Source organism: Sesamum indicum, linkage group LG9, assembly GCF_026168435.1.
Source record: "Sesamum indicum cultivar Baizhima isolate 11 linkage group LG9, ASM2616843v1, whole genome shotgun sequence".
Classification (NCBI taxonomy): domain Eukaryota; kingdom Viridiplantae; phylum Streptophyta; class Magnoliopsida; order Lamiales; family Pedaliaceae; genus Sesamum; species Sesamum indicum.
In genome coordinates this window covers 17,960,374-17,983,190 of record NC_142665.1, presented here as the reverse complement: position 1 = coordinate 17,983,190, position 22,817 = coordinate 17,960,374, and the positions used below count along the sequence as shown (strand labels likewise).

Below are 22,817 nucleotides of genomic sequence, written 5' to 3'. Positions count from 1 at the left end.
TTTGATACCATCAAAACCGATCGCATCAAACATAAAATTAATAATACATAATTCGAAGGTAAGTTCGAGGCCACTTCAGATTCCACGGGGGAGTGGGAAACCGCCCAGAAAACTCTTAACATCAATCCATCATAATAAAACCTACGACACATGCAACTGCTTTTACAACGCATTTTACACAAATACGTATGTCTCGAGATGCTGTCGAACCATTCCAGAACACTTCCACTCCTGACCACGTGGGCAGTCCCACAAAAGAAAGGAAATATTATCTGATCATGTAAAGCTGTAAGTACAAGATTATAAAAAGCTGGCAATAATCTAGTTATGGTCCCACTTTAACAGCTAAACATGATGCGTTCGAGACGCCAGTTCTAACAAAACTGTTGCCAGAATCAAATACAAACGCCAGCAAGAGACCAACTGTCATTGCATCCGGGCCAAGAAGTTTTTAATGCATATCATCCTTGTTTTCATCACATAACTGCAGTCAGTTGTGGCGCTAAGGCTGTACTAGTAAAATTAAATGAAATTGAACTTTCCATAAAGATTAATTTCAATGTCACTATTAAATGAATACCTCATCTAAAAGTTTAAGTTGTTCGAAAGAAAAACTATTCAATATTAATATATTAACATTCCCATCGTTGCAAGTGGAACCTTTCTTTTTATATAGGGGTTGATTGATGGTGAGTATAAATAAACCACTGTCACTAGGTAGTTCGTGGAAAAGCAAACGTAACAGTCTTCAAGCAGAGTAGTTTTTAGGAGGTTCTAGAACTTGTATGTCCATAATTGGAGGAAGGAAAACCCACAGCATAAAAAGCCAATTCGGCATCAACAGCATAACAAGATTCATTCTGAACTAGGGACAAGATTCCATTAAGCTATGATATTTGACTGCATGAAAGTAATGAGATAAAGATGGATTCCATGAATGATAACATAGTAAAATAAGCTCATAGCAATTTCAACAATGGTAACAGTGGTAAATACATCTTCCTTTCTGTTTTAGCCGGTTGTACTTAATTGTACAGCTCGATTTAGATATCAATTTGAATGCAGATGAACATCAGTAGCTAGCAAAAAAATAGAAATAAAGATAAAATGAGGAAGATACAATATGTTGAGAAAGGATCAGAGCCATATCTGGGCAGAAACTTTCTTTGTCGAGACTTGCGAATTTGGCAAAATATAAAACCTCATCCAATCAATTATTGCCAAATTCCTGTATATATAAAAGAAAGCATGTAAATTGACCCTCACGATAATAACTGAACAGTAATTCTGAGTATATGACTGTTAACCAAGTCTACTTTAGAGGTTTGGAACAATATGGTCATGGGGAATTCAAAAGCCCAATGCGGAAAATATAAAGTGAAGGAAGAAATTGGCCACCGAGAGAAGAAATGACTTTACCCAAGAAGTTTTTGTCAAATATTCTGAATACTCTATATTAGGCTTTGGCATAGTTCACAGCATCGCGTTTGCGTTTGTTGGATTTTCTAAAGAAGCATATCCGAGCCCAAGATTTCTTTTGCTTCACTGGCTGAGACTTGATTGCCCTCTGGGTAACTAGATCAGCCATGTATTGAACAACAGCCTGAGGTAAAAAAATCTTATTTAGCATTCAGAAATTCAAAGGAAAACAGAAAGGACGATAGAAAGAGATTCGCAGTTATAGATGCAACAGCAGCAAATTAGTCAGATCACCTGAGGTCCCTGCTCAATTACATTTCTGGGGGGCACAGCCAGAGGATTACCCTCAACATTTAAGACTCGGAGGCGATTTAGCATTCTAAAAGAGTCCGGTAGGACTCTTATTTGGTTATTGCTCATATCCAACTCCTCTAGCATTTCAAGGTTTCCTATGGACCTGGGCAGAGACTGCAAGTCAGCAAAATTGTTGCTTATGTTCAGCTTTACAAGTGTTGTAGCAAAGCACAAACTCTCAGGGACAGATTCAAGCTCATTGAAACTGACATCGAGCTCCCTTAAGCATGACAAAGATGCCATTGTGGTAGGCAACTGTCTAATGTTATTGTAACGCACTGTAAGAATCTCCAGAGATCCTATCCGCCCTACTGCTTCAGGGAGTGCTTTAAGACGGTTATAGTCTGCATGAAGCTCCTTGAGTGAAGCACATTGACCGATTGTATGAGGGATTTCCTCAATGTCATTAGTTTCAACATTCAATTTCTTGAGACTGACAAGTGATCCAATAGTATCTGGAAGCACAGAGAGTCCATTTGAGCTCAAATCAAGCTCTTGAAGACAAACTAACCTAGCAATGGTACGGGGCAATGATTTCAACTGGTTTCCTCGCAGATCAAGATGAAGCAAGTTAAGAAGATCGCCAATTGATTCTGGCAATTCAGTGATTCTATTTCCATGTAAATCCAACTTTTCTAATGAGGAAAGTCCTCCTATAGCCTCTGGTAACACTGCAATCCTATTTTCTGATAAGTCCAAAGTGATCAAACTCGAGAGTTTCCCTATTGAATCGGGAAGCCATTCAATTTGATCTGATAGTTTTCCTTGGAGACTAAGCTTTTGCGTTCCTTTCTTAGCCGATGCTTCAATGAGACTTGCCAATTTTATTAAACTTAGTTTCTCACCATCTTGCCCTGCAAAAACCATTTTTTTCCAATATCACAAACAAAAATTCATGACAAGCACACATCAACAAAATAAACAATCAAATGATTGCGGACTCACCTGGAGCAGTAACTTGTTTAAGTGTGGGATCTACAATCTGCGGAACAGTGAAAACATCTCCAGATCGAGTCCCTACCCCTACCACATCCACATGAAAGGCCGTCTTTGGCTTCTTCACATACGTATCATCCTTGGTAAACAAGGCTTCTGAAGCCTTCAAAATCTCCTTCTCATTATAGAAACTGGAAGACGAGGATGACGTGGTAGTAGCGCTGGTGGTCACTGTAGAAGTCAAACTGTTCGATGAGCTGTAGGAAGGTTTAATGGATTCTGAGTCCGGCGAACCTGAATAGCCAGGCAAGCATTTGGAAGCTCTCTGAACCAAATCATCAAACACCAAGTGAACGCTTTCGAGATCCAACAGTTTCAGAGCCTCCCTCTTTTGCTCCTTGCTCTGGAAGTGGATCGTACTCCGCTGCATCTCTTGCAAAATCTTGAACAATTCTTCTGGGACATCTTTTCCCTTGCTTTGCTTCGCAATCCCCTCAAGTCTCAACTGATCTTCCCTCTCCACATTCCGGATCAAAGTTCTCGCAGCTTCAACTTCATCGATTCCCGGGCGGGCCGGTAACGACCTGTGTAGTCTCATTATCTCTTCAACCACATCGTCCGTTGTCATAGCCGACGACTCCATCACCAATCTCTTCAAATTTTCCCTTCCTGGTATTTCTCAAAAACCCGCAGAATCAACCATATAAAAATACCAATACACAAGAACTGCCCAAAGAGAAGCAAGGCCACATCAATTTAGAGGTTTTGACCAACAAAAGTAAGCGAAAAGCTGCCCAAATTAACTTTCTCAAAGCAAAACCAGAAGCAGAAACAAAAAAGGATAGTCATAACTCAACTCTCTTAGATTCAACAGCTTCTAGAACCATCAATTTCAGATGAAAATTCAACAATGACTGAATTAATATTTTAAGAAATTCCTCCTTTTTCTCCCAAATCGAGAAAAAAAAAAATATTATCCAAACAGCTTTGAAAAAGCCAAAAACAGTAACAATAATAGAGACAGTACACATTTTAGAGGTATGAAAGATGTACTTACAGAACTCTAACAAAATGATGCATGAAATATGAGCCAACTTTCACGGTGGGACTATCCTTCATACTTCTCAACTATGCAACACTGCAGTAATTTGCTCATCTTTCGAAAAGATGTCAATGATACCGATTGAAGCGTGGTAAGAAAAAAGAAGAATGAAGGGAGAAAATTGGTGGATAATTGAGGTTTTCTTGATCCAAGACAAAGACGTTGATATGGTCTATCAATAGATCTACTCAGCGCTTCCTTGTCTTTATTTATACTCTTCCTGCAATTTTCAGTTTCCGGAAATGGGCTTTCCAGCTGTACGCACTGGGTCGACACCCTTTCAACCCTCCTACTTCTGTACAAAACTCTTTTATTATTTACATTTTGATCAACCTTCGCCAATTTAATGATATTTGGAGTGGAGATACAGATATTTTTATAAAAAATAATTAAATAATTTATTTTTCTGTATTTTTTTAAGAAAATACAACAATTTACTCTCATTATTGTTCTTAAAGTTAAGCAATTTACCTCTTTAGATAGGAAGACAAATTGCTTCGTTTTAAAAAGTACATGGGATATATTATTATTATTCTTTCATAGAGGGATAATTTGTTCATTTGCAATATCCCAATTTTCTAAAAATATAATCTACTTTATTAGAATTTATCTAAATTATCATGATTAATTGCGATTTACCTCCCACTAATAATGTTATACTCCAAAAAGCACCCCAACTCTTGTGCAGATTGTGAGCAGTTGTATATTCCTCCCATAAGCTTGGTGTCTTTCCAGGCATTGCATTGCCCAAGATTGTCATGTCTTCTTGATAAGCTCCTGCATCTATGCCCAACCACACACACACTTGATCACAGTTGCAACATGAATTCTTTTCTCTCCTTGCTTCATCTTTGTAGCTGTCAAAGAGTCTTCTTGTTGTTCCATTTTAATAATTCTTTATCTACTGCAATAATTATAAATATTTGATATTAATGATTGATATATTAATTACTAATTATTGAAATTTATAACCAAAAAAATTAAAATATCAATCGATAGAATAATCTAAAACAAAAAGGACTAGAATTTGAGGACAACCAATTTATAGGAAAAACTGCACTTTACGTCCCACAAGTGAGTCTTTTTACAATTTTGGTCTCATTTGTTTTGAACTCACCACGTTGCATCCAACAACTTCAAAAGGTCTGAAATTTTATTCTCAAACTTTAATTTCGTTATATTTGTAATAAAAACAAAATGCACGAGCTCCTTTAAGTTTTGAGGTGAACTAAAATTATTTATGTAAAAAAAATTAATGAAATTAAGACTTAGACGTAAAATTATAAATATTTTGGAGTTACGACATATAACATGTCGTGAGCCAAAAAAACAATAAGACCAAAATAAAAAAAAAAAAAAACGCTAACTTATCGGACATAAAATACAATTTTCCCTCGGAATCATCATGAACAAAAAAAGCTATAGAAAAAATAATCCAAATCTCACAAGTCCATCACCTATATATAGTTGAAGTAATCTTTTGATTCCATCTGTATGCATTATGCACTCAAAGTCCTCAAATTCCTCAGTGCAGTAAACTAGAAATATGATACAAAGAAAGCAGTCTCCCTCTTCTGTTTAAAGAAACAGAACCTGGAAAAGACTCATGTGTGGCTGTAAAATATAATGTTGAACAGTATATGCTGTGTTTTGAGGCACTGCAGATATTTCATGAATGATGAGGTGTGTGATAGAAAAGATGGTCCCTTCTTCAACAACTGTAAAATAGTTTAGTCCATCACAACATCGAAACCGAAAGGAACATAGCCAGACAGTTTTGCCGGCATGCATTCTACAAAGAGGAGTTTGTGCTCAAAATCCCAATGAGATGGACCTGAAGAGAGATAGTCTTCGTCTAGCTGTTGTACTTCCTGTTCTGACTGCTCTGCCTCCGATGACGTTTGCTGAAATTCGTGTTTCTCCCTTTGTTCCCGTGAGAAAGAGATACTAGAAAAGAGTTAAGGGATCAGTTTTTCCAGTCAGAAATCTTTACATCCTAATATGTAAGAAAGTAAGAGTGCATTTTCTTATGATGTTTCCATGACTGGTCTGATACTGTCAGAATAATGGTTATGACCATAAGCTGAATGCGTCGATTTGGCTGGCCGTCGAAATGCTACGCCTAATTCTATCCTCTTTAAACAAAGTTCACAACACATATTTCAAGAAACCAGTCATTAGTTATACCTTGTGAGGTGATTGGTCTCGGCTCATCCCTTAAACTGATTGCTGCTAGTCGGCTAGACAGCTCACCACGCAGACTGTCACTAGAATAAGCACTTCCGGACGTTGTATCAAGTGGCCATGTTAGAGGAAGCATCAATCCCTACATCAAATCAGGAGTGTTCAGTTCAGTTAACCAAATCGGACCAAAAATCCGGTTAACCATTCTTAAAAACCGAAAACAGCAGTTTAAGTAAAGATACAGTGTCCGGTTAACCATTCTTAAAAACCGAAAACAGCAGTTTAAGTAAAGATACAGTGGCACTGCTGTCTGAAAACTATCCATAGCTTTTGCCTTATACATTGATCAAGATACAAAAGGCGTAAAGCATCAAGGCGTTTGGGGTGGGGGGTTGAGGGTATTTCCTCTTCAATTTTCATGTCTAATATTTCTGAAAATGAAAACAATATTAAGACTTTAATATGTAAGCCAACAAATTAAGTAAAGAAGAGGAAAAAAATATAAGCCAACATAATAAGATTATTAGAATAGCTAAATGAAAGTTAAATCACAAATTTTGGTAAAGAGCGAAAGCAAGAAATTGGTGAAGAAATAGAGGAATCTGTATTATAAGGGCATCATATCTTCCACATTGCCACTTTGAACAGTGTAGAGTCCATATGAAACAAGGAATTCAGCTGGCTAACCTCAATTAAGGGCCTGGTAGCTGCCAGAGACAAGTTATTATCCTCATAAGCATTATAAAAACAGCCCCGAGTTTTGGCATCCATGACTAGTTTTTTCCACACCGAACCGCTGTTTAACAAGGTCGAGGCATTGCCTAATATCCAAAGGCAGTACCTGTACAATAGAATAGATCCAGTAAATTTAACCATATCTTGTCTTAACAAAATTCTGTAAATGTATTTGCTAATATAGATAACTAACTACCTTGCTCGGGTCAAAGCTACGTTGGCCCTTTGACGATTATCAAGAAATCCAACGGAGCCATTCCCATTGCACCGGACCGTGGAGATCATTATTATGTCTTCTTCACCACCTTGAAAACCATCAACAGAACGGACATTTACTGAAAATGTATCATTTGCATCAGTGCTGTAAGTATTTCCAAGTGATTCCTGAATTGCGGAGACCTGAGCTTTGTATGGCGATATGCAACCAACCCGGACCTTTGTCTTGGAGTTAATAGCTTCTATGAAAGAAGTGAGTTCAATGAGAACCCAAATATATTGATAATCAACAAAGAGAGAGTGAAAGCTGGGAATAAAGTGTGAAAATTTCATGAATATTTGAGAATTCTGCAGATTAAAAATAGCATGAATACCTTTATTCAGTTTTGATACTATCTCAGCAATCACAGAGACCTCCGCAATGTTTTTCCTACTAGACTTAGTATCAAACTCTTCTCTCCCATTAGTTATGTTAATGAAAGAATAGGAGCCAAAGAATTTTTCTTTTAGGAAGCGCCTCTCATAAGCTCTTTCTTTGACATTTTTCCCATCTCTAATTTGGCCTCCGTAAAACTCCATATTTGGAAATAAACTAATGAATGGATGCATTCTATACTGAATGTTCAGAAGGTGCTTTCTGCATCCTAATTTCACAAGCCTCTCAAATAGACTCCTGCCAAATCCAGCTTTCTCACAAACCTGTCAATGCAAAACAAAATGTCAATGACAGAAATAAACTGCTCTCAAACATCATCAAACAATGGACAACCTAGAGTTGATTACAAACCTTGCTTATAACCATTGCGGGAAGTTGTTTCTCATCACCAACAAGTACAGCATGGCGGAGTCCAGGAAGCTGCAAAGGAATAGAGGATTCACATTCTTTTAGCTGTGCAGCTTCATCAATTATCACCAATTCAAATGGTGTCATTCCTTCTGTGTGCAATTTCGCGGAGCTAGAAACGGTGCAAAAAATTAAGTATGCATTTTTCAGACAGAAGTTCTTGATCAGGTAGGGCTCAAAGAATTTTGGGACTGAGAACTTTTGACCAAGGAGTTTCAGTACTTCCAAGCACAGTAGTCTGCTCCTACATAAAATTTCTTCCTTTCCAGTTAAAGCTTGCTTTAACCACCCTTCATCTGTGATATCAACATTACGCAGGAAACTTTCAAACTCTTGGAGTTGATCAAGGACTTTAATCATGTCGTTCACCACTTCCAAAGGAAGGTATGAAGTAGGCATATGGGCACACAGTCCTTCTATACAAAGGATGAGATGCTCTTCAATAGCAAAGAATTTCTTTGTAAAAAACTCCTCAAATGTCCAAGGCATGCTCTTTGTGTTGCTTGAATCGGAATGCTTGTTCTTACTAGAGTCCTTCCCTCCTTCACACTTGGATTTTCTTCGTTCTTGTAAAGAAACCTTTTTATTTAATTTTTCCTTCTTGTTTCCCTTTGTTCTTTCAATTATTAACTTCTTCCAAACATCCTTCTTGATATTTTTTTTGAAATTCTCATTCTTTATAAGATCGTCTTTGCCTTGCGAGCCACTTAATCCATCTTGCCCAGCCAATTCATTTCCGTTGTCATTTTTCTCGTCTTCATCCTCATCATGATTTCCATCTCTATGACTGTCATCCGTGTTCTCCTCTTTCTGTTGTTCCAAGAACAGTAAATACTGCCCTCCAGGGTCTTCAAGTAGGCGCATCATCTTGTCTAGAGTACCTCTCCACCCAGATAGTGGGGCAAAACAACGAGCTAGGACAGAAATACGATGATCAAGAAATACATCATAAAGGTCTTCATGCTCATCAATTTTCATTCTCTTCCCATTTCCAAACAAAACTACATCTCCTAATCCATAAGTGTCGTGCTCTAATGTACCAGCTAGACAACTCAAGAAGCGCTTTGTGACTCCTACCACAGCAACATTAGTGGGAGCACAAGTCAGTGTCCTGCACTTCAATCTTAACAGGGCGGATATTAATGAAGCTATTGTTCTTGTTTTTCCAGTTCCAGGGGGACCCCATATTAGCTTCACACTGTTTTGATGACGACATTTGGTCAACGCAATGCAATTCAAGATAGCAACTTTTTGGGAATCATCAAGGCCAATTGAGTTAATTGCTTCTATTGACATTGACACATCAGTGCTGGAGCAAAGATTACAATTCCCTTCCATCTGCATAATATAGAAAAGATGCAGTAAGAATTACACAGTGTTAATATTGGAGATAATTTAACATCTTGTAGCACAGAGAAATATAATCTTACAGATGGATCAAACCTAAGCACAGAGTTGATGATGTTCCTGTTTCCTCCACGTAGATGCAACGCGTCCCATATTCGATGGTTTGTTGTCAAATTCGTAAGATACACAGCAAAGAGTCTCTCCCTGGTTTCGTTCTCTTTATAGTCAGCTTTCTTGAAAATGATGGGTTTTGAAGATAGGATCCTGATACAAACAGAGTCATCATCCATGCCATGAACTAAAGCAACAACATATGGCCTTTTAGGTCCATTCAGATCATCGATACACCTTGGTCTCATGTCCGTCAATGCAATTAAATCCCCAGACTCAGGTTCATACTCCCCCGGTTTATCACCACTCTTCTTCGATCTCACAGTAATCCAGTACTTAAGAAGCCCAAAGTCTACAATTTTGACATCAAATATTTCACAAGCAGGAGCAGAATGCAAAGTTATCATATTGGACCGCAGATCAGCATGTGTTTCTTCAATAAGTGGGTTGACAAATGACTTCAGATAATGTTCTGCTGATGAGAAAGTCTTTGGGATTCGACTCACCTGGCAGCAGACAAATTGTTCAAAACATACAGACGAAAAGGCATCAATACTGCATAGCTTTTTTTTTAAATGGCTTGCAGAAAAAGGATACAGAATACCATTAACCAGTGATTAAATGAAAAAGTACTAACTGAACTAAGTTTGGAAATATTATTAATGCAACTTAAATGAACAGTCAGATTCATCAAACCTTATCCTTGTAAAGATCTTTGTTCATTACATCAGCCAAGGACCAAGAAAAAACCAAATCAATGAACCCTTCAGCTTTATCTTCTTTTCTTTTCATCGAAATCATACAGTAAAACCTCTATAAATTAATACTCTATAAATTAATAAACTCTCTAAAATAATAAAATCTTCCGGTCCCGACTTGGGCCTTTGTAAAAAATCATCAAATTCGATAAGATAATAAGATAATAATTTTCAAAAAATTCCTTTATAAATATTAGGTCCCATTAAAACTCTAAATTAATAATTCATAAATATTACAATTATAAATATTATGGTAATTTACTAAAATATGAAGTTTGTAATGTTTTACGCATTTGATCATTCAAGGATGATTTTGCGATGCCTTTTAAAAGAAAAGACATGGTTAGGTGTCATAATTTATTTTATTTCATATTGAGATTTATATAGTATACATTTCATCATCATCCATGAATATATTTAATTGGCTATAATAGTTATTTAAGTGCAACGAATTAATGTAAACATGTATATTTAAGTAATTCCAATAAATTGATACATGCGTCTATGAATATAATAGTTAATTGTATACAACATGAATACATTTAATTAGTTACAAAGAATTGATTGATGCATGAATATAATCAATGAAACATATATGAATTCATTTATTTTCAATACATATGTACTAAATTTGTTAAATTTAAAAAGTCTCTCTTTTAATTAATAAAATATTAATTTATCAATAAATTAATATCTCTCTAAATTAATAAAAATTCATGGTCCCAAGATTATTAATTTATAGAGGTTTTACTGTATATTCTTTTTCCTCTTTTATCTTCTTCCCTGCACAAACAGAAGCGCATACAAAACCCAACGGGTATCTCAAAACTTCATATTTTTCCTCTTTTTCCTTTTTCATTTGAGAACAGGGAAACACAAACCTGCTCCACAAATCAAAGGAAAAGCTTTCCTGAAGACGTTTTCGGACAAAATCGAGAACAGAACTCCGGGAAAATATGAAAAATAACAGGGGACAAGTTAAAGAGAAGTCAGTCAAGTATGGCTCCCAAATGTAGCAACTAACTTACTACAGTCTTCTTGCAAGATCACAGCACGCCCTTCTCCATTTCCGACAGACTCACGCACCCAAAATTTATCGCTCTCTGTTGATTGTGGCAATACAAATATCGAAAGCCTGGGAGAGCTCAAAGGGAGAAATACGTAAGGGGGTTCCTTCATGGGGAGTGATGTCAATGGAAATGAAGAGTCGGAATACAAATCGCTTACATTGGATTTGGGACTCTTCGTTCATTCCATGCATTCTACTGGTGATCCAGTCTATGGAGTATGGAGGGAAACTACCGAACTTTCTCTTTATTTCTCACGTAAATTTCATATTCACCCCCGTACTATACTGAAAATACAAAAAAGTCTCTTTATTAAATGTTTAAAAAAGTTAAAACCTTAGCAATAGTTATCAATAACTGTCTAGGTTTCGAACAAAAAATTGACAGAATGTTCTTTTTAATTAGATTTTTTTTAATTATATAAATATATGTATAATATTTATTTTAAAAGGTTATTATAATTTTTTTCTAAATTTTTATGCCTGAAAATATATATATATATTTTTATCTTGTGTAAATTATGCACATCTATAACCACGTGGCTTTTTGTAATTTCGGATAAAATAAATCATTGTTCGATGCATCTAAGGATAAATAATTTTTTTCCTTAGTATTTTCTACATAAAGAATAGGGTAAATTATAACTACCTATCCGAAGATTTGGCATAATTATAAATACCTTATTGTTGTTTGAAAAATTATAAATATCTATTATTTCAACATCTCTCTAACAATGAGCCCATTCCATTGGGTTTTCATCCAATTTTTATGGTGAATCGGCCAAAATACCCTTTTAAATTATATATTACAATTTTATATGTATTTTATAATTTTTGAAAATATTTTTATGAATTAATAATTATTTATTTTACCCACCCTTAATTTTTTTATATCTTTTAAATACTTTTTTATTTTTTTAAAAAATTCAACAAGGGTAAAATAGTAATGTCTACTTCATCATCTAGAGGCTATATAATTATCTTTCATTTAATGAGGGTATTTGCAATTTTTCAAACAACAAAGGAATATTCATAATTATACCAAATTTCAAGAAAGGCATTGTAATTTACCCCGAAGAATATGTGTTAACCTTTCTACAAATTTCTCATATCTTGTAATGAAAAATCACCTTAAGTGATTTATAAAAAATATTAGGAAAAAACAATTTTTTTTTAAAAAAAATGACTAATTTTATAATTTTACAAACTAAATAAACTAAGATGAGAAAAACAAACTTAAAGTGATCATTTTACCCTCCCAAAAATTAAAATACAGTCATGTCTTCATCGAAAAATGGTCAAAAAAATTAAATTGAGATAAAAAAAATTAAAATTTATGGACACTAAAATTAAAAAATAACTTAAGGGACTGAAATAATTTTAAATACAAATTTAAAAGACTAACTAAAATATTTAGCCTTATTCTTTTCCTACAAATTAAAGTTTGAGAGTAATATTTTTTTAAATTTTATTCTATAACTTCTTAACATACAATAAGTCGTAATTTGTATTTCTTTTATAGTTTCATTAATTTTTTTTGAATTTGTTAACATCCTATAATGCATTTTTTTCCCATATACTTTAATAATTTCTCTAAACACCATATTTAATGTAAATAATACATATAAATATTATCATCGATTCTGCAACTTTATGTACCTGAAAAACAGTATCGATTGATATGCCGATAATATTGGAAGCCATCCACTCTTTTACCATTTCCTACATTTTTCCAACTTATTTTAATACATTCAATTTAATAGTAAATACTATTATCATTTTCTTGAAAAAAAAAAAAAAAAACAGTTTTTTCTATTTTCCCCCAACCCACACTATATAAGTTGAACTAACCTGCAGCATTGACAATTAATCAAACACTGTTGCTCCCTATTCTGTTTTATCCTTTGCAATAGTCTGTGCAGACACCATGGTTCTCTCCAAGACCACCTCCGAAACCGACGTCTCCGTCCACTCCACTTTTGCTTCTCGATATGTTCGGGCCGTTCTTCCCAGGTAATTTCCACTTAAAGATTGTCGTGTTAAAGTATTAATATATATTAAATAATTCTGTTTTCTGATTATTTAAACTCCTGAATGAGTGGATCGTCTGATATGATATTCAAGTTGGGTGGAATAAAAAAAATTTGGTGTTGAATGATCTTATTGCCACCCGATTCATGAAAGAAATTTTTTACGGGTTTATAATTCTTTTGGGTTAGGTACAACTTACCCTGATGTGAAATTAGAATTAATTGAATACATATATATATATATATATATATATAAAAGATACCAAAAACTCCCATGATTTGAAAATGATGCATATTGCTTCTAGGGGTCGCAACAGGACGGGTTTGGAACGTGTTTGCCTGGATTTGAGACCTATTCGAGCAAGGCACACCTTGCCCCCGCCCCTGCTTTGCTTTTTATAATAATAGTCATTTTTGTACGTCGTTTCTGCGTGTATATAATAAATCATTTTTGGCTTAAGAGAGAGAAGTGAGATCTGAGAGAATCAATGAATGAGTTAATGAACTAATTAGTGAAGTTAAAGATGAAATTAAAACAAAACTGTATTGTAGCTTGATTTTTAATTTTGTATCTTATATAAGTGTTTCAAATTACTTAATAAAAATAATATTAATGAATTTGATATAGTTATTTACATATTGAAAAGTTAAATTAAATAATACAACAACTACATTCAACTATTTTTTTTTTTTTTGAATAAAAAATATCATTTTAGATGTAGATATCTTGACATGGTTTTTTCATCTAATAATTTAAATAATACAACAAAATATATTCATGTAATTTTTAAATTCTCTCAATAACCAATATCATTTTAGATTTATGGATTTTAATATATATAGTTTTCCATATACATTTAATTGTATAATATAAACAATGCATTCATTTAATTTTTTATTTTCTCAATAAGTAATATCAATTTAAATTTAGGTACTTCAACATAGTTTTTTTATCTAAAATAAGTTCTATAATACAAACAATACATTCAAATAAAATGTTTACTTTTTCAATAAGTAATATCATTTTAAATTTAGGTATTTTAACATAATTTTTGATAGGCAATGATTTATATAATAGAAATAATACATTCATCTACTTTTTTTAATTTCTATCAATAAGTAATATCATTTGAAATTGAATATAATTTTTGATCTAAAATAAATTATATAAATATAAATAATACATTCAACTAGATTTTTATTTTGTCAATAAGTAATATTATTTTTTAATTTAGGTACTCTAACACAGTCTTTTATCTAAAATAAATTACATAATACAAGTAATACATTCAACTAAACGTACATATTTTGCATTTCTTATATATATAAAGTTGGATACATACAAAATTGTTTAAGAATTTACATTCCACTAATATTATATATAAATACAAATAGTAAAAAGTATTAAAACAAAAAAAATAACGGGATGGCTTCGGAGCATGTACAGAATAAAACTCGAGATTCACCGCAGACCCAATCGGGTTCCTATTCATTGGATCCAAATTGAACCCGAACCCGCTAAGAATAGTACGACTGGGGTGGGTTCGGGCTGGGGTCCCGACTGCTTCAGCCCTATTGCCATCCCCAACTGCCGCCCAATCCAGGGTGGTTTCTACATCAGAATTTTTTTTTGTATTTTTATTTTTTTTCATATGAATATTTCTAAATTTGTCTAATTTTACAATGGGTAAATCACATTTAATCCTGATTTTTTTTTTAATGATTTAAATTTTTAGATGATGCGGTAGTTTAATACATAATATATTTTGTGATTGATGAATGTAGGTTTAAGATGGCGGAGCAGTCGATTCCGAAGGAAGCAGCATACCAGATCATAAACGATGAGCTAATGCTGGATGGGAATCCGAGGCTGAACCTGGCTTCTTTTGTGACGACATGGATGGAACCCGAGTGCGACAAGCTCATAATGGCTGCCATTAACAAGAACTACGTTGACATGGATGAATACCCCGTCACCACTGAGCTACAGGCAAGTCCCCTCCGTTTCTCCATTAATTCATATTACTGTTCCTGATTGGATTTGATTTTTTAGTCCAAATCCTATTATATTTTTTAGGATGAATTATAACAATTTTTTCTGAAATTTAGTATAATTGTAAATACCTTCTTATTATTTGAAAAATTATAAACACGCTCCTGATGTTTGATGAAATTGTGTGATCTTTGGACGAAAATATGAAATTGTTAACTATGTTTTTATTATATTTTTTTCTTTTATAAAAAATTAAAAAATTTGTAGAAAGAATTGGATGAAGTCAATGAGAATTTTTGAAAAATTATAAAAAAAATATCCATTTAATCAATAAAAAAAATTTAGAAAGTAAATAAAGTTATAATTCTTAGTTCACAAAGGCTTTTGGTCAGTTCACCGCAACAAAATGAATGAAAACCTAAAAGAGACTAACGGAATGAGCTAATTGTTATATGGCAGATAAAATTAGAGGGGTATTGATAATTTTTCAAACAAAAAGGGGATATTCATAATTATGTCAAATTTCAAGGGAGATCATTGTAATTCATCCTATTTTTTATTCTAATTAACATATAGACGCTATATGTTGGAATAAGCTGGTCATGCTCGTATCCCATTAAGCAATTAAGTCACGTGCAAATTTCGGTCATCTTTTATCCTAAAAGTGTGAAAATTTTAAAATTACATGATCGAAAATTGTCAAAATACATTCGTAAAAGTTAAAATTGACACCCCTAATAATTACAAAATTAAAACTTTCCATTTCGAGACATGGGGAGAAAAAGGCATTTTATCAGGGTTCACGAAATAACACTGCATCCCGATTGACACCCATTGAATTTAGGTCAAAACACACAAATCTCATATGTCCGTTGAAAATTACAAATACATTCCTCGAAGTGTTAGTGTAATGTATATCAGGATGTGTGTTTTTTGTGTAACTTTTTGCCTTTAAATAGGGTTGTGTAGTTTATAATCTCAAGAACATATATCTATACTGTATAAAAAATAAAACTCTATTTTCACTCACAAATGACGGTTATTTACACCGTGACATCAATTTTTCAAATTACCAAAAATGTCATTACTTTCAACCACCCCTATTCAAATTCTCTTCTCATCTTATATGTTTTATACTATATATCTATACTAATATGAAAATTTTCATCCACACCAAATTCCTTTTGTATCAATAATATTTCTAAATTAGTTTTATTTTATTTTATTTTTAAAATGTGAGTGTTCGTTTATATATCTTATTCTTATTTATAATATATTTTAACGCGTAAATAATTACTTATTATATGGACGTGAGAACAACATACCATAACAGCTAGTTTTGTAAAAAATAAGTAAAATTTATAATATATTTTTTTAAGTAAAATTTACACCTTTTTTTCTTTTTCCCGTTATTATTAATAGTAAAGATGGCATATTTTATATATGTGTAAATTTTTTAAAAATTATTTAAGATAAAATATTGAAATAAATATGTTAGTTAATTTTATAGAGTACAAAGTACGGAAAAATATATATTAGGTAATAAGTTAATATAAGTATTTTAACTTATAAAAGAATTATTGATAATACGTAACTTTTGGATCAATAAAACAGTAGAAAAGAAAAAGAAGATAACTATCAAAAGGTAATTATAGAAGACCATGGTAAATAAAAAAGCTAAAAATAATCAATTAAATTAAAAATTTTAAAATAAATGACAGACCATAATTCGGGAGGGCACAAAAAGTGTGCTCTTCTTTAATAACTAGCCATCGTGGTACGTCGTTCTTGCGTGTATATAATAAAATATCGCCGTGTGGCTTGTTATCTTCACATGCATATAATAAATAGTTTTTTATATTTAAAATATATTATAAATAAAAATAAAGTATATAAACCAACAAATTATATTTAAAAAGAAATATAAAAAAAATCAACTTAAGTTATTATTAACACAAACAGAAGAACTGGTGTAGTGATATTAAAATGATATGGAGTTACTTTTGTATAAAAAAAAATAGAGTATTTAAAGTTGATCTATAAGATTATCTAAGTAAGGGTATGATGGTCATATTTAAAAATTGGTGTGGCAACCAATCGCTGTTTATGAGTACAGAGGACTTTTCTTTTCTATATTAGTATAGATATTATAAATTAAAATAAAATATATAAACCAATAAATTATATCTAAAAATAAATAAAAAAATCAACTGAAGTTATTGTTGACACAACAAAAAAATTGGTGTAGTGATGCTAAAATGATATGTAGTTACTTTTGTATATAAAAAGTAAGTGAAATTGAACTTTAAGATTATCTAATTAGGGGTATAATGGTCATATTTAAAAATTAATGCAGCGGTATCATTAACTACTATTTGTGAGTGTAGAGGTTTATATTAGTATAGATAAAGAATATATTTTTCTTGTCAAAATGTTGAAATTAGGGATGAAAATAAGATGATTTAAGGGTGAATTTTATCGAACTCGAGATTCGCCTCAATCCACTCTAACTTTAATAGGACCTAAAAGTTTTAAATTACGGATGACGATAATATTTGGAAAAATAATGTAATTCATCCTTGAGATTTACATTTAAAATTATTTTAGTCCTTTAAGTTCATTTCTTAACTTTATCGTCCTTAAACTTTAGTTTTTGTTTCAATTTAATCTCTCTGACAATGTTTCAGTGAAAATGCGGCTGAATTCTGGCTTTTTAGAGTGTAAAATGGTCTATTTAGTTTGATTTTTCACTTTAGTCCCTTAATTTTTTAAAATTACCAAATTAGTCATATTTAGACCGGAAAATATTTTTTTTATCTTGAATATGATGTAATTATCTTGTGTAAATAACGAAAACTTTGAAATCTTGTAGACGTAATAATAACATGTTTGTTTAGCTTAAAATAAATAATTCGTTTTATTTTTGTTTTCTAAAGTTACAAAAAACACTCAAAATAAAATTTTATTCTTTTATCGAAAACCCCAATTGTCAACAATTAATATATAGACATTATTAAAATTGAGGTTTCTTAAAGTTGTAAATGGTTGATGGCTTCGAATGCAGAACCGGTGTGTTAACATGATCGCACATCTGTTCAATGCCCCACTTGGAGATGGAGAGGCAGCAGTTGGGGTTGGAACAGTTGGATCATCAGAGGCCATAATGCTTGCCGGTTTGGCGTTCAAGAGGAGATGGCAGAACAAGATGAAAGAGGCGGGCAAACCATGCGACACGCCCAACATCGTCACCGGCGCCAATGTTCAAGTGTGCTGGGAGAAGTTCGCTCGTTACTTTGAAGTCGAGCTGAAGGAGGTGAAACTCCGCGACGGGTACTATGTGATGGACCCGGAGAAGGCTGTCGAGATGGTGGATGAGAACACCATCTGTGTTGCTGCTATCTTGGGTTCCACCCTCAACGGCGAATTTGAAGACGTTAAGCGCCTCAATGACCTCTTGGTACAAAAGAATCAAGAAACAGGGTAAGCATGCATGATGACGAAAATAGACGGAATTTGCTGAAGAGTGCACCCGATTAAGCTAGTCACGTGCACTTTCCAGCAATATCCCAGCCGTTGTGTCCTCAATGTGCAAATATTTTAAAATTAATTCGTGCAATACTAAAATTATTTTCGAAAACTCCTTTGTGAAATAACTAAAACGCGACTAATGCTTTTGAATTTGCATACAGATGGGACACACCAATTCATGTGGACGCAGCAAGCGGCGGGTTCATCGCACCATTTTTGTACCCGGAATTGGAGTGGGATTTCAGGTTGCCGCTGGTGAAGAGTATCAATGTGAGCGGGCACAAGTACGGGCTGGTGTACGCGGGCATCGGGTGGGTCATCTGGAGGAGTAAAGAGGACTTGCCTGAAGAACTCATCTTCCACATTAACTACCTTGGGGCTGATCAGCCCACTTTCACCCTCAACTTCTCTAAAGGTATATATAACTATTTTCTCATTCATACATACTAATGCATCATTTCACCCCCCCCCCCCTTTTAAAAAGGGTGAGGGGTAAATATTGTTATTTTTTTATAAGAGAATAATTTGCTTATTTATAATATTACAAGGGTTAAATTGCATTAAACCCAAATTGCAATTTATTATCCTATCTGAATTTTATTATTGCAGTTGTCCTGTAATTTTTAAAACTTCTCACATTGAGAATAAAAATGATTATAATTCGCTAAAATAGTCAATAAAGTGCACGTAACCAGCTTAATCAGATTTTTTTTACGGTGGCAATTTTACCAAATTTTGATCATTTTTATCCTCCATATATGAAATTTTTTAAAATTACAAAAAAAAAAATCATCAAAATAAATTCCTACATAAGTAAAATTGCCACCCCAAACCAAAATTGTAATTTTCTGTGAAGTGTGAATCTTGAGCTTAAAAGGTAAGTGATAGCTTTTTAAGTAACCATAACTAGGCACTTGGCTTCATGTTCTTAGAATTGGTACGTATTAGAAGTCAAGAATTCCACACTCAACAAAATGAGTTGGATCATCATAACCACGTGCAAGTACACATAATTACGTATATATTAATTGTTGCATGGATCAATATTATACAATTGAGATGTATTTATTGATGTTGCAGGTTCTAGTCAAGTAATTGCTCAGTACTATCAACTTATCCGCTTAGGTTATGAGGTAAGGCACTAACAAGTTCACATATATATGACTAGACATCCCGTCACGTAATATCTGCGCGCATAATTTTATTAGTATTTTTATTTTATTAAGACTCGTGTTATACCTGTATATTAAAGTTTATCATTGTCTTACAACCTCACGTGCAAAAGCTATTGTTAACTTTCTTGGTGCATTAATTGTCAATAAATTAAAAAATGAAAGTTTGTACAATATATATTATAGCAGCGATGATTATATTTACATGCAAAATAAATACGGATATATTATTTGTAAATTTAATTATAATAAAATTAAACAAAATTGAGTAAATTTAGTTTGTGAGTGCAGTAAATTGCATGGAATTAATTTTCTCAATGGACGGGATTGAATAGTTAATTCAGTATGAGTTGGGACGTTAAATAGGTTCTGTCAATGAAAGGGCATTTTGGGTATTTAAAAAATTTAGTGTGAGTGGTATGAGAACTATCCTTTTGTATATATAAGACCCCTTTTGCTTTATGATAGTACAGATAATACCAAGTACACTACATACACTATAACTATGGCGAAATTGCACTTTTAATTTTATAAGATAAGTATGTTTTACATTTAATCCCTCATTTTACAAGATTTTAATTTTAGCCCTTACTTTTATAAGATGCAACATGTTGATTTCTACAGAAAAAATACATTTAGTCCTTTTTCGTTTTTTTTTGGTAAAAAGAATTAACGGGGATAGCGATATCACACGCTCACGTAGCTGTTATATCTGCATCTCGAAGAAAATTGTATCACTTTTGATCCCATATCCTAAAAATCTTTGCTTTAACTACCCAACTTCTTATTTGGATGAAAAAAGATCTCCCAAATTATTTTTTTTCCAGAACGTAGATTTAACGACCACGTGTATGTGAAGCGATTACCTCATTTAATCTTTAATGAATAGAAAGAAAAAGGACCAAACATGCTATACTTTACAAAAGTGGGGACAGAGACGGGGACTAAAACAAAAAATATTATAAGATGTGGGACTATAAGTAAAACCGACCAATTTTATGGGATGATTATGTAATTTTTTACCCACTAGCTGTATAATGTCGAGTGGACGCTGTAGGGATATCGTAACATCATGGAAAACTGCCAAGAAAACGCAACGCTGCTAAAACAAGGCCTGGAACAGACGGGGCGGTTCAACATAGTGTCCAAAGACAATGGGGTACCGTTGGTGGCGTTCAGCCTCAAGGACCATAGTCGGCACAACGAGTTTGAGATCTCGGATATGCTCCGACGCTTTGGGTGGATTGTCCCTGCATACACCATGCCGCCTGACGCACAGCATGTGACTGTTTTGCGTGTCGTTGTCCGGGAGGACTTTTCAAGGACTCTTGCTGAGAGACTTGTTATCGACGTAGGGAAAGTTCTTCACGAGCTGGACTCGCTTCCTGCTCGGATTTCTGAGAAGCTCACCGAGATTCAGGAACACAACCCTGCTGTGGTTAAGAAGGATGTGATGGAGGTGCAGAGGGAGATTACTACTGCATGGAGGAAGCTAGTTGCTGACAGGAAGAAGAAGACCAATGGCGTCTGCTAAGCCAATTGATTGATTTAATCAGGTGGGTGAATGCAGGTTTGAGTGTAAATTGAGCTTGCATTGCACATGATTTTTGGTTAGGTATAGAGGATAATGAGCAGTGCAAATTTAGGGGCGAATTGGAAAAATGCAATTTACCCCCGTGATACGAGACATGAGTAAAAAATTTTCGAACAAAAATAAAATAGCAAATTATCCTCTGTGTTTTTGAAAATAAAGCAAATTTGTAAAGGGTAATTTGTTTTATTTTTTGAAATACAGGGGGCAATATGCTATTTTTTTCATAAAAGTTTATTTGTTCATTTCGTATAGCAAGGAAGGTGAATTGCATTTAACCTTGTGAATGTATATAATTGGGCAAGAAGTCCTTTTGTGTAAATAAAAGTTCAATTTGACTCTTTATATTTTCTAAAATAGTGAAAAACACCCACTCCACATGAGCAGTGTATTGTACGTGCAGAATTTAGTTTTCTCTTGTTTCTTTCACACCGTTGAATTTTATCTAACACGAATTAATTATTTAATTTTTATCGAAATTAATTTACAATTTGTATAAGATGTTAATCAAATCTACAACATATATATTGTTTTTGCAGTCTATAGTGAAGATTCACTTTTACATATTATAATTTATATAAGGCTAAATTGCTCGTGTTTTCAATTTTGGTTCCACGCTGTATAAAATTTCTATTTTCGTACCATTTTAAAAATATTTATTACACTGTTAGTCCCAAAAATAATTTTTCCTCAAATGTTAACGACAATTATTAACTTGTGTTTTCTTGGCAGCTACCACATGGGGAAACTGCTGCACGCTGTAAAAGGGCTGATGCAGGAGGGGAAAAAACAAGCTTCATTTCCCATCTTTCTGTTTTATTTTGCAGCAAATAGACAAAAAAAGAACATAAAGAGAAAATATTGGAAATTAGTAGCATAAACTCCTTTTGTAGATAGGCTGGCAAGCTGTGTACCTCATGAACGATAAAATCCCGGCAGACGATTCCACTCTTGTGTGTGGAGGACTGTGGCTTATAGGTTTTGAAAGGGAGTGGATTGGCCCAAAAACGTGGCGAAATTGTGAAAACGGCAAGGGAAATTAAAACGGTGAAATTTCTCTTTGATTATTGTTGGGCGTTCGATGTAATTGAAAAATATAATAATAAATTAAGCGTTTAAGTGGGTAAAGAATAATACACAAGAAGAGAATAAATTTAACCACGAAAAATACTTTTTTGATTTCTTCTTTGGCTACTCTCCTTGATTCCAGACCTACGTCGGTTCATCTACTTGGAAGATTCAAGTTAGAATCCCTTTAAAGCTAGTCCACAACGCAGCGTTGTTAGTAGATATATTTCACTACTAGGTAAATATAGATCTGTAAAAGAAACAAAACCCGAATGACACTTTATAGATTTGTGTATTAGTTTTCTTTCGTTCTTAACTTGAACTTAGTTCGAGAAGAATATGCAAAAATAGCTTTCCTCAACT

General features: G+C 33.3%; 3 protein-coding genes across 3 annotated transcripts; 1 reads left to right on the top strand and 2 right to left on the bottom strand.

Annotated features, from left to right (window-relative positions):
• Positions 1-927: 927 nt before the first annotated feature.
• Positions 928-4,073, bottom strand: LOC105178199 (plant intracellular Ras-group-related LRR protein 4). The gene is made up of 5 exons (XM_011101610.3): positions 3,767-4,073; positions 2,719-3,435; positions 1,714-2,627; positions 1,420-1,603; positions 928-1,228 (listed from the first exon to the last, which is right to left on the bottom strand). Exons 2-4 carry the CDS (start codon positions 3,350-3,352, stop codon positions 1,457-1,459), a joined length of 1,695 nt encoding a protein of 564 aa, XP_011099912.1. The 5' UTR covers positions 3,353-3,435; positions 3,767-4,073; the 3' UTR covers positions 928-1,228; positions 1,420-1,456.
• Positions 4,074-6,613: 2,540 nt separating this feature from the next.
• Positions 6,614-10,040, bottom strand: LOC105178399 (uncharacterized). The gene is made up of 8 exons (XM_088885355.1): positions 9,945-10,040; positions 9,221-9,754; positions 8,579-9,128; positions 8,080-8,485; positions 7,734-8,034; positions 7,321-7,645; positions 6,927-7,188; positions 6,614-6,836 (listed from the first exon to the last, which is right to left on the bottom strand). Exons 1-8 carry the CDS (start codon positions 10,038-10,040, stop codon positions 6,614-6,616), a joined length of 2,697 nt encoding a protein of 898 aa, XP_088741481.1.
• A 2,916-nt stretch (positions 10,041-12,956) lies between these two features.
• On the top strand, positions 12,957-22,388 carry LOC105178200 (glutamate decarboxylase). Its single transcript, XM_011101613.3, has 7 exons — positions 12,957-13,085; positions 14,888-15,092; positions 18,160-18,575; positions 18,785-19,038; positions 19,704-19,756; positions 20,853-21,351; positions 22,119-22,388. The coding sequence occupies exons 1-6, from the start codon at positions 13,000-13,002 to the stop codon at positions 21,327-21,329; spliced, it is 1,491 nt and encodes a 496-aa protein (XP_011099915.3). The 5' UTR covers positions 12,957-12,999; the 3' UTR covers positions 21,330-21,351; positions 22,119-22,388.
• Positions 22,389-22,817: the final 429 nt, after the last annotated feature.

What these genes read in the sequence shown, in the direction of transcription:
- LOC105178199 (XM_011101610.3), bottom strand. Translation starts at nt 3,352, where the DNA reads ATGGAGTCGTCGGCTATGACAACGGACGATGTGGTTGAAGAGATAATG. An exon ending in TAAACAAGTTACTGCTCCAG is followed by an intron (nt 2,628 to 2,718) that starts GTGAGTCCGCAA and finishes TGGTTTTTGCAG; the next exon opens with GGCAAGATGGTGAGAAACTA. An exon ending in TAATTGAGCAGGGACCTCAG is followed by an intron (nt 1,604 to 1,713) that starts GTGATCTGACTA and finishes TTTTTACCTCAG; the next exon opens with GCTGTTGTTCAATACATGGC.
- LOC105178399 (XM_088885355.1), bottom strand. Translation starts at nt 10,040, where the DNA reads ATGAAAAGAAAAGAAGATAAAGCTGAAGGGTTCATTGATTTGGTTTTT. An exon ending in AGAGGAGAACACGGATGACA is followed by an intron (nt 8,486 to 8,578) that starts GTCATAGAGATG and finishes GTGGCTCGCAAG; the next exon opens with GCAAAGACGATCTTATAAAG. An exon ending in GTTGATATCACAGATGAAGG is followed by an intron (nt 8,035 to 8,079) that starts GTGGTTAAAGCA and finishes AATTTTATGTAG; the next exon opens with GAGCAGACTACTGTGCTTGG.
- LOC105178200 (XM_011101613.3), top strand. Translation starts at nt 13,000, where the DNA reads ATGGTTCTCTCCAAGACCACCTCCGAAACCGACGTCTCCGTCCACTCC. An exon ending in CAAAAGAATCAAGAAACAGG is followed by an intron (nt 18,576 to 18,784) that starts GTAAGCATGCAT and finishes ATTTGCATACAG; the next exon opens with ATGGGACACACCAATTCATG. An exon ending in TTATCCGCTTAGGTTATGAG is followed by an intron (nt 19,757 to 20,852) that starts GTAAGGCACTAA and finishes TGGACGCTGTAG; the next exon opens with GGATATCGTAACATCATGGA.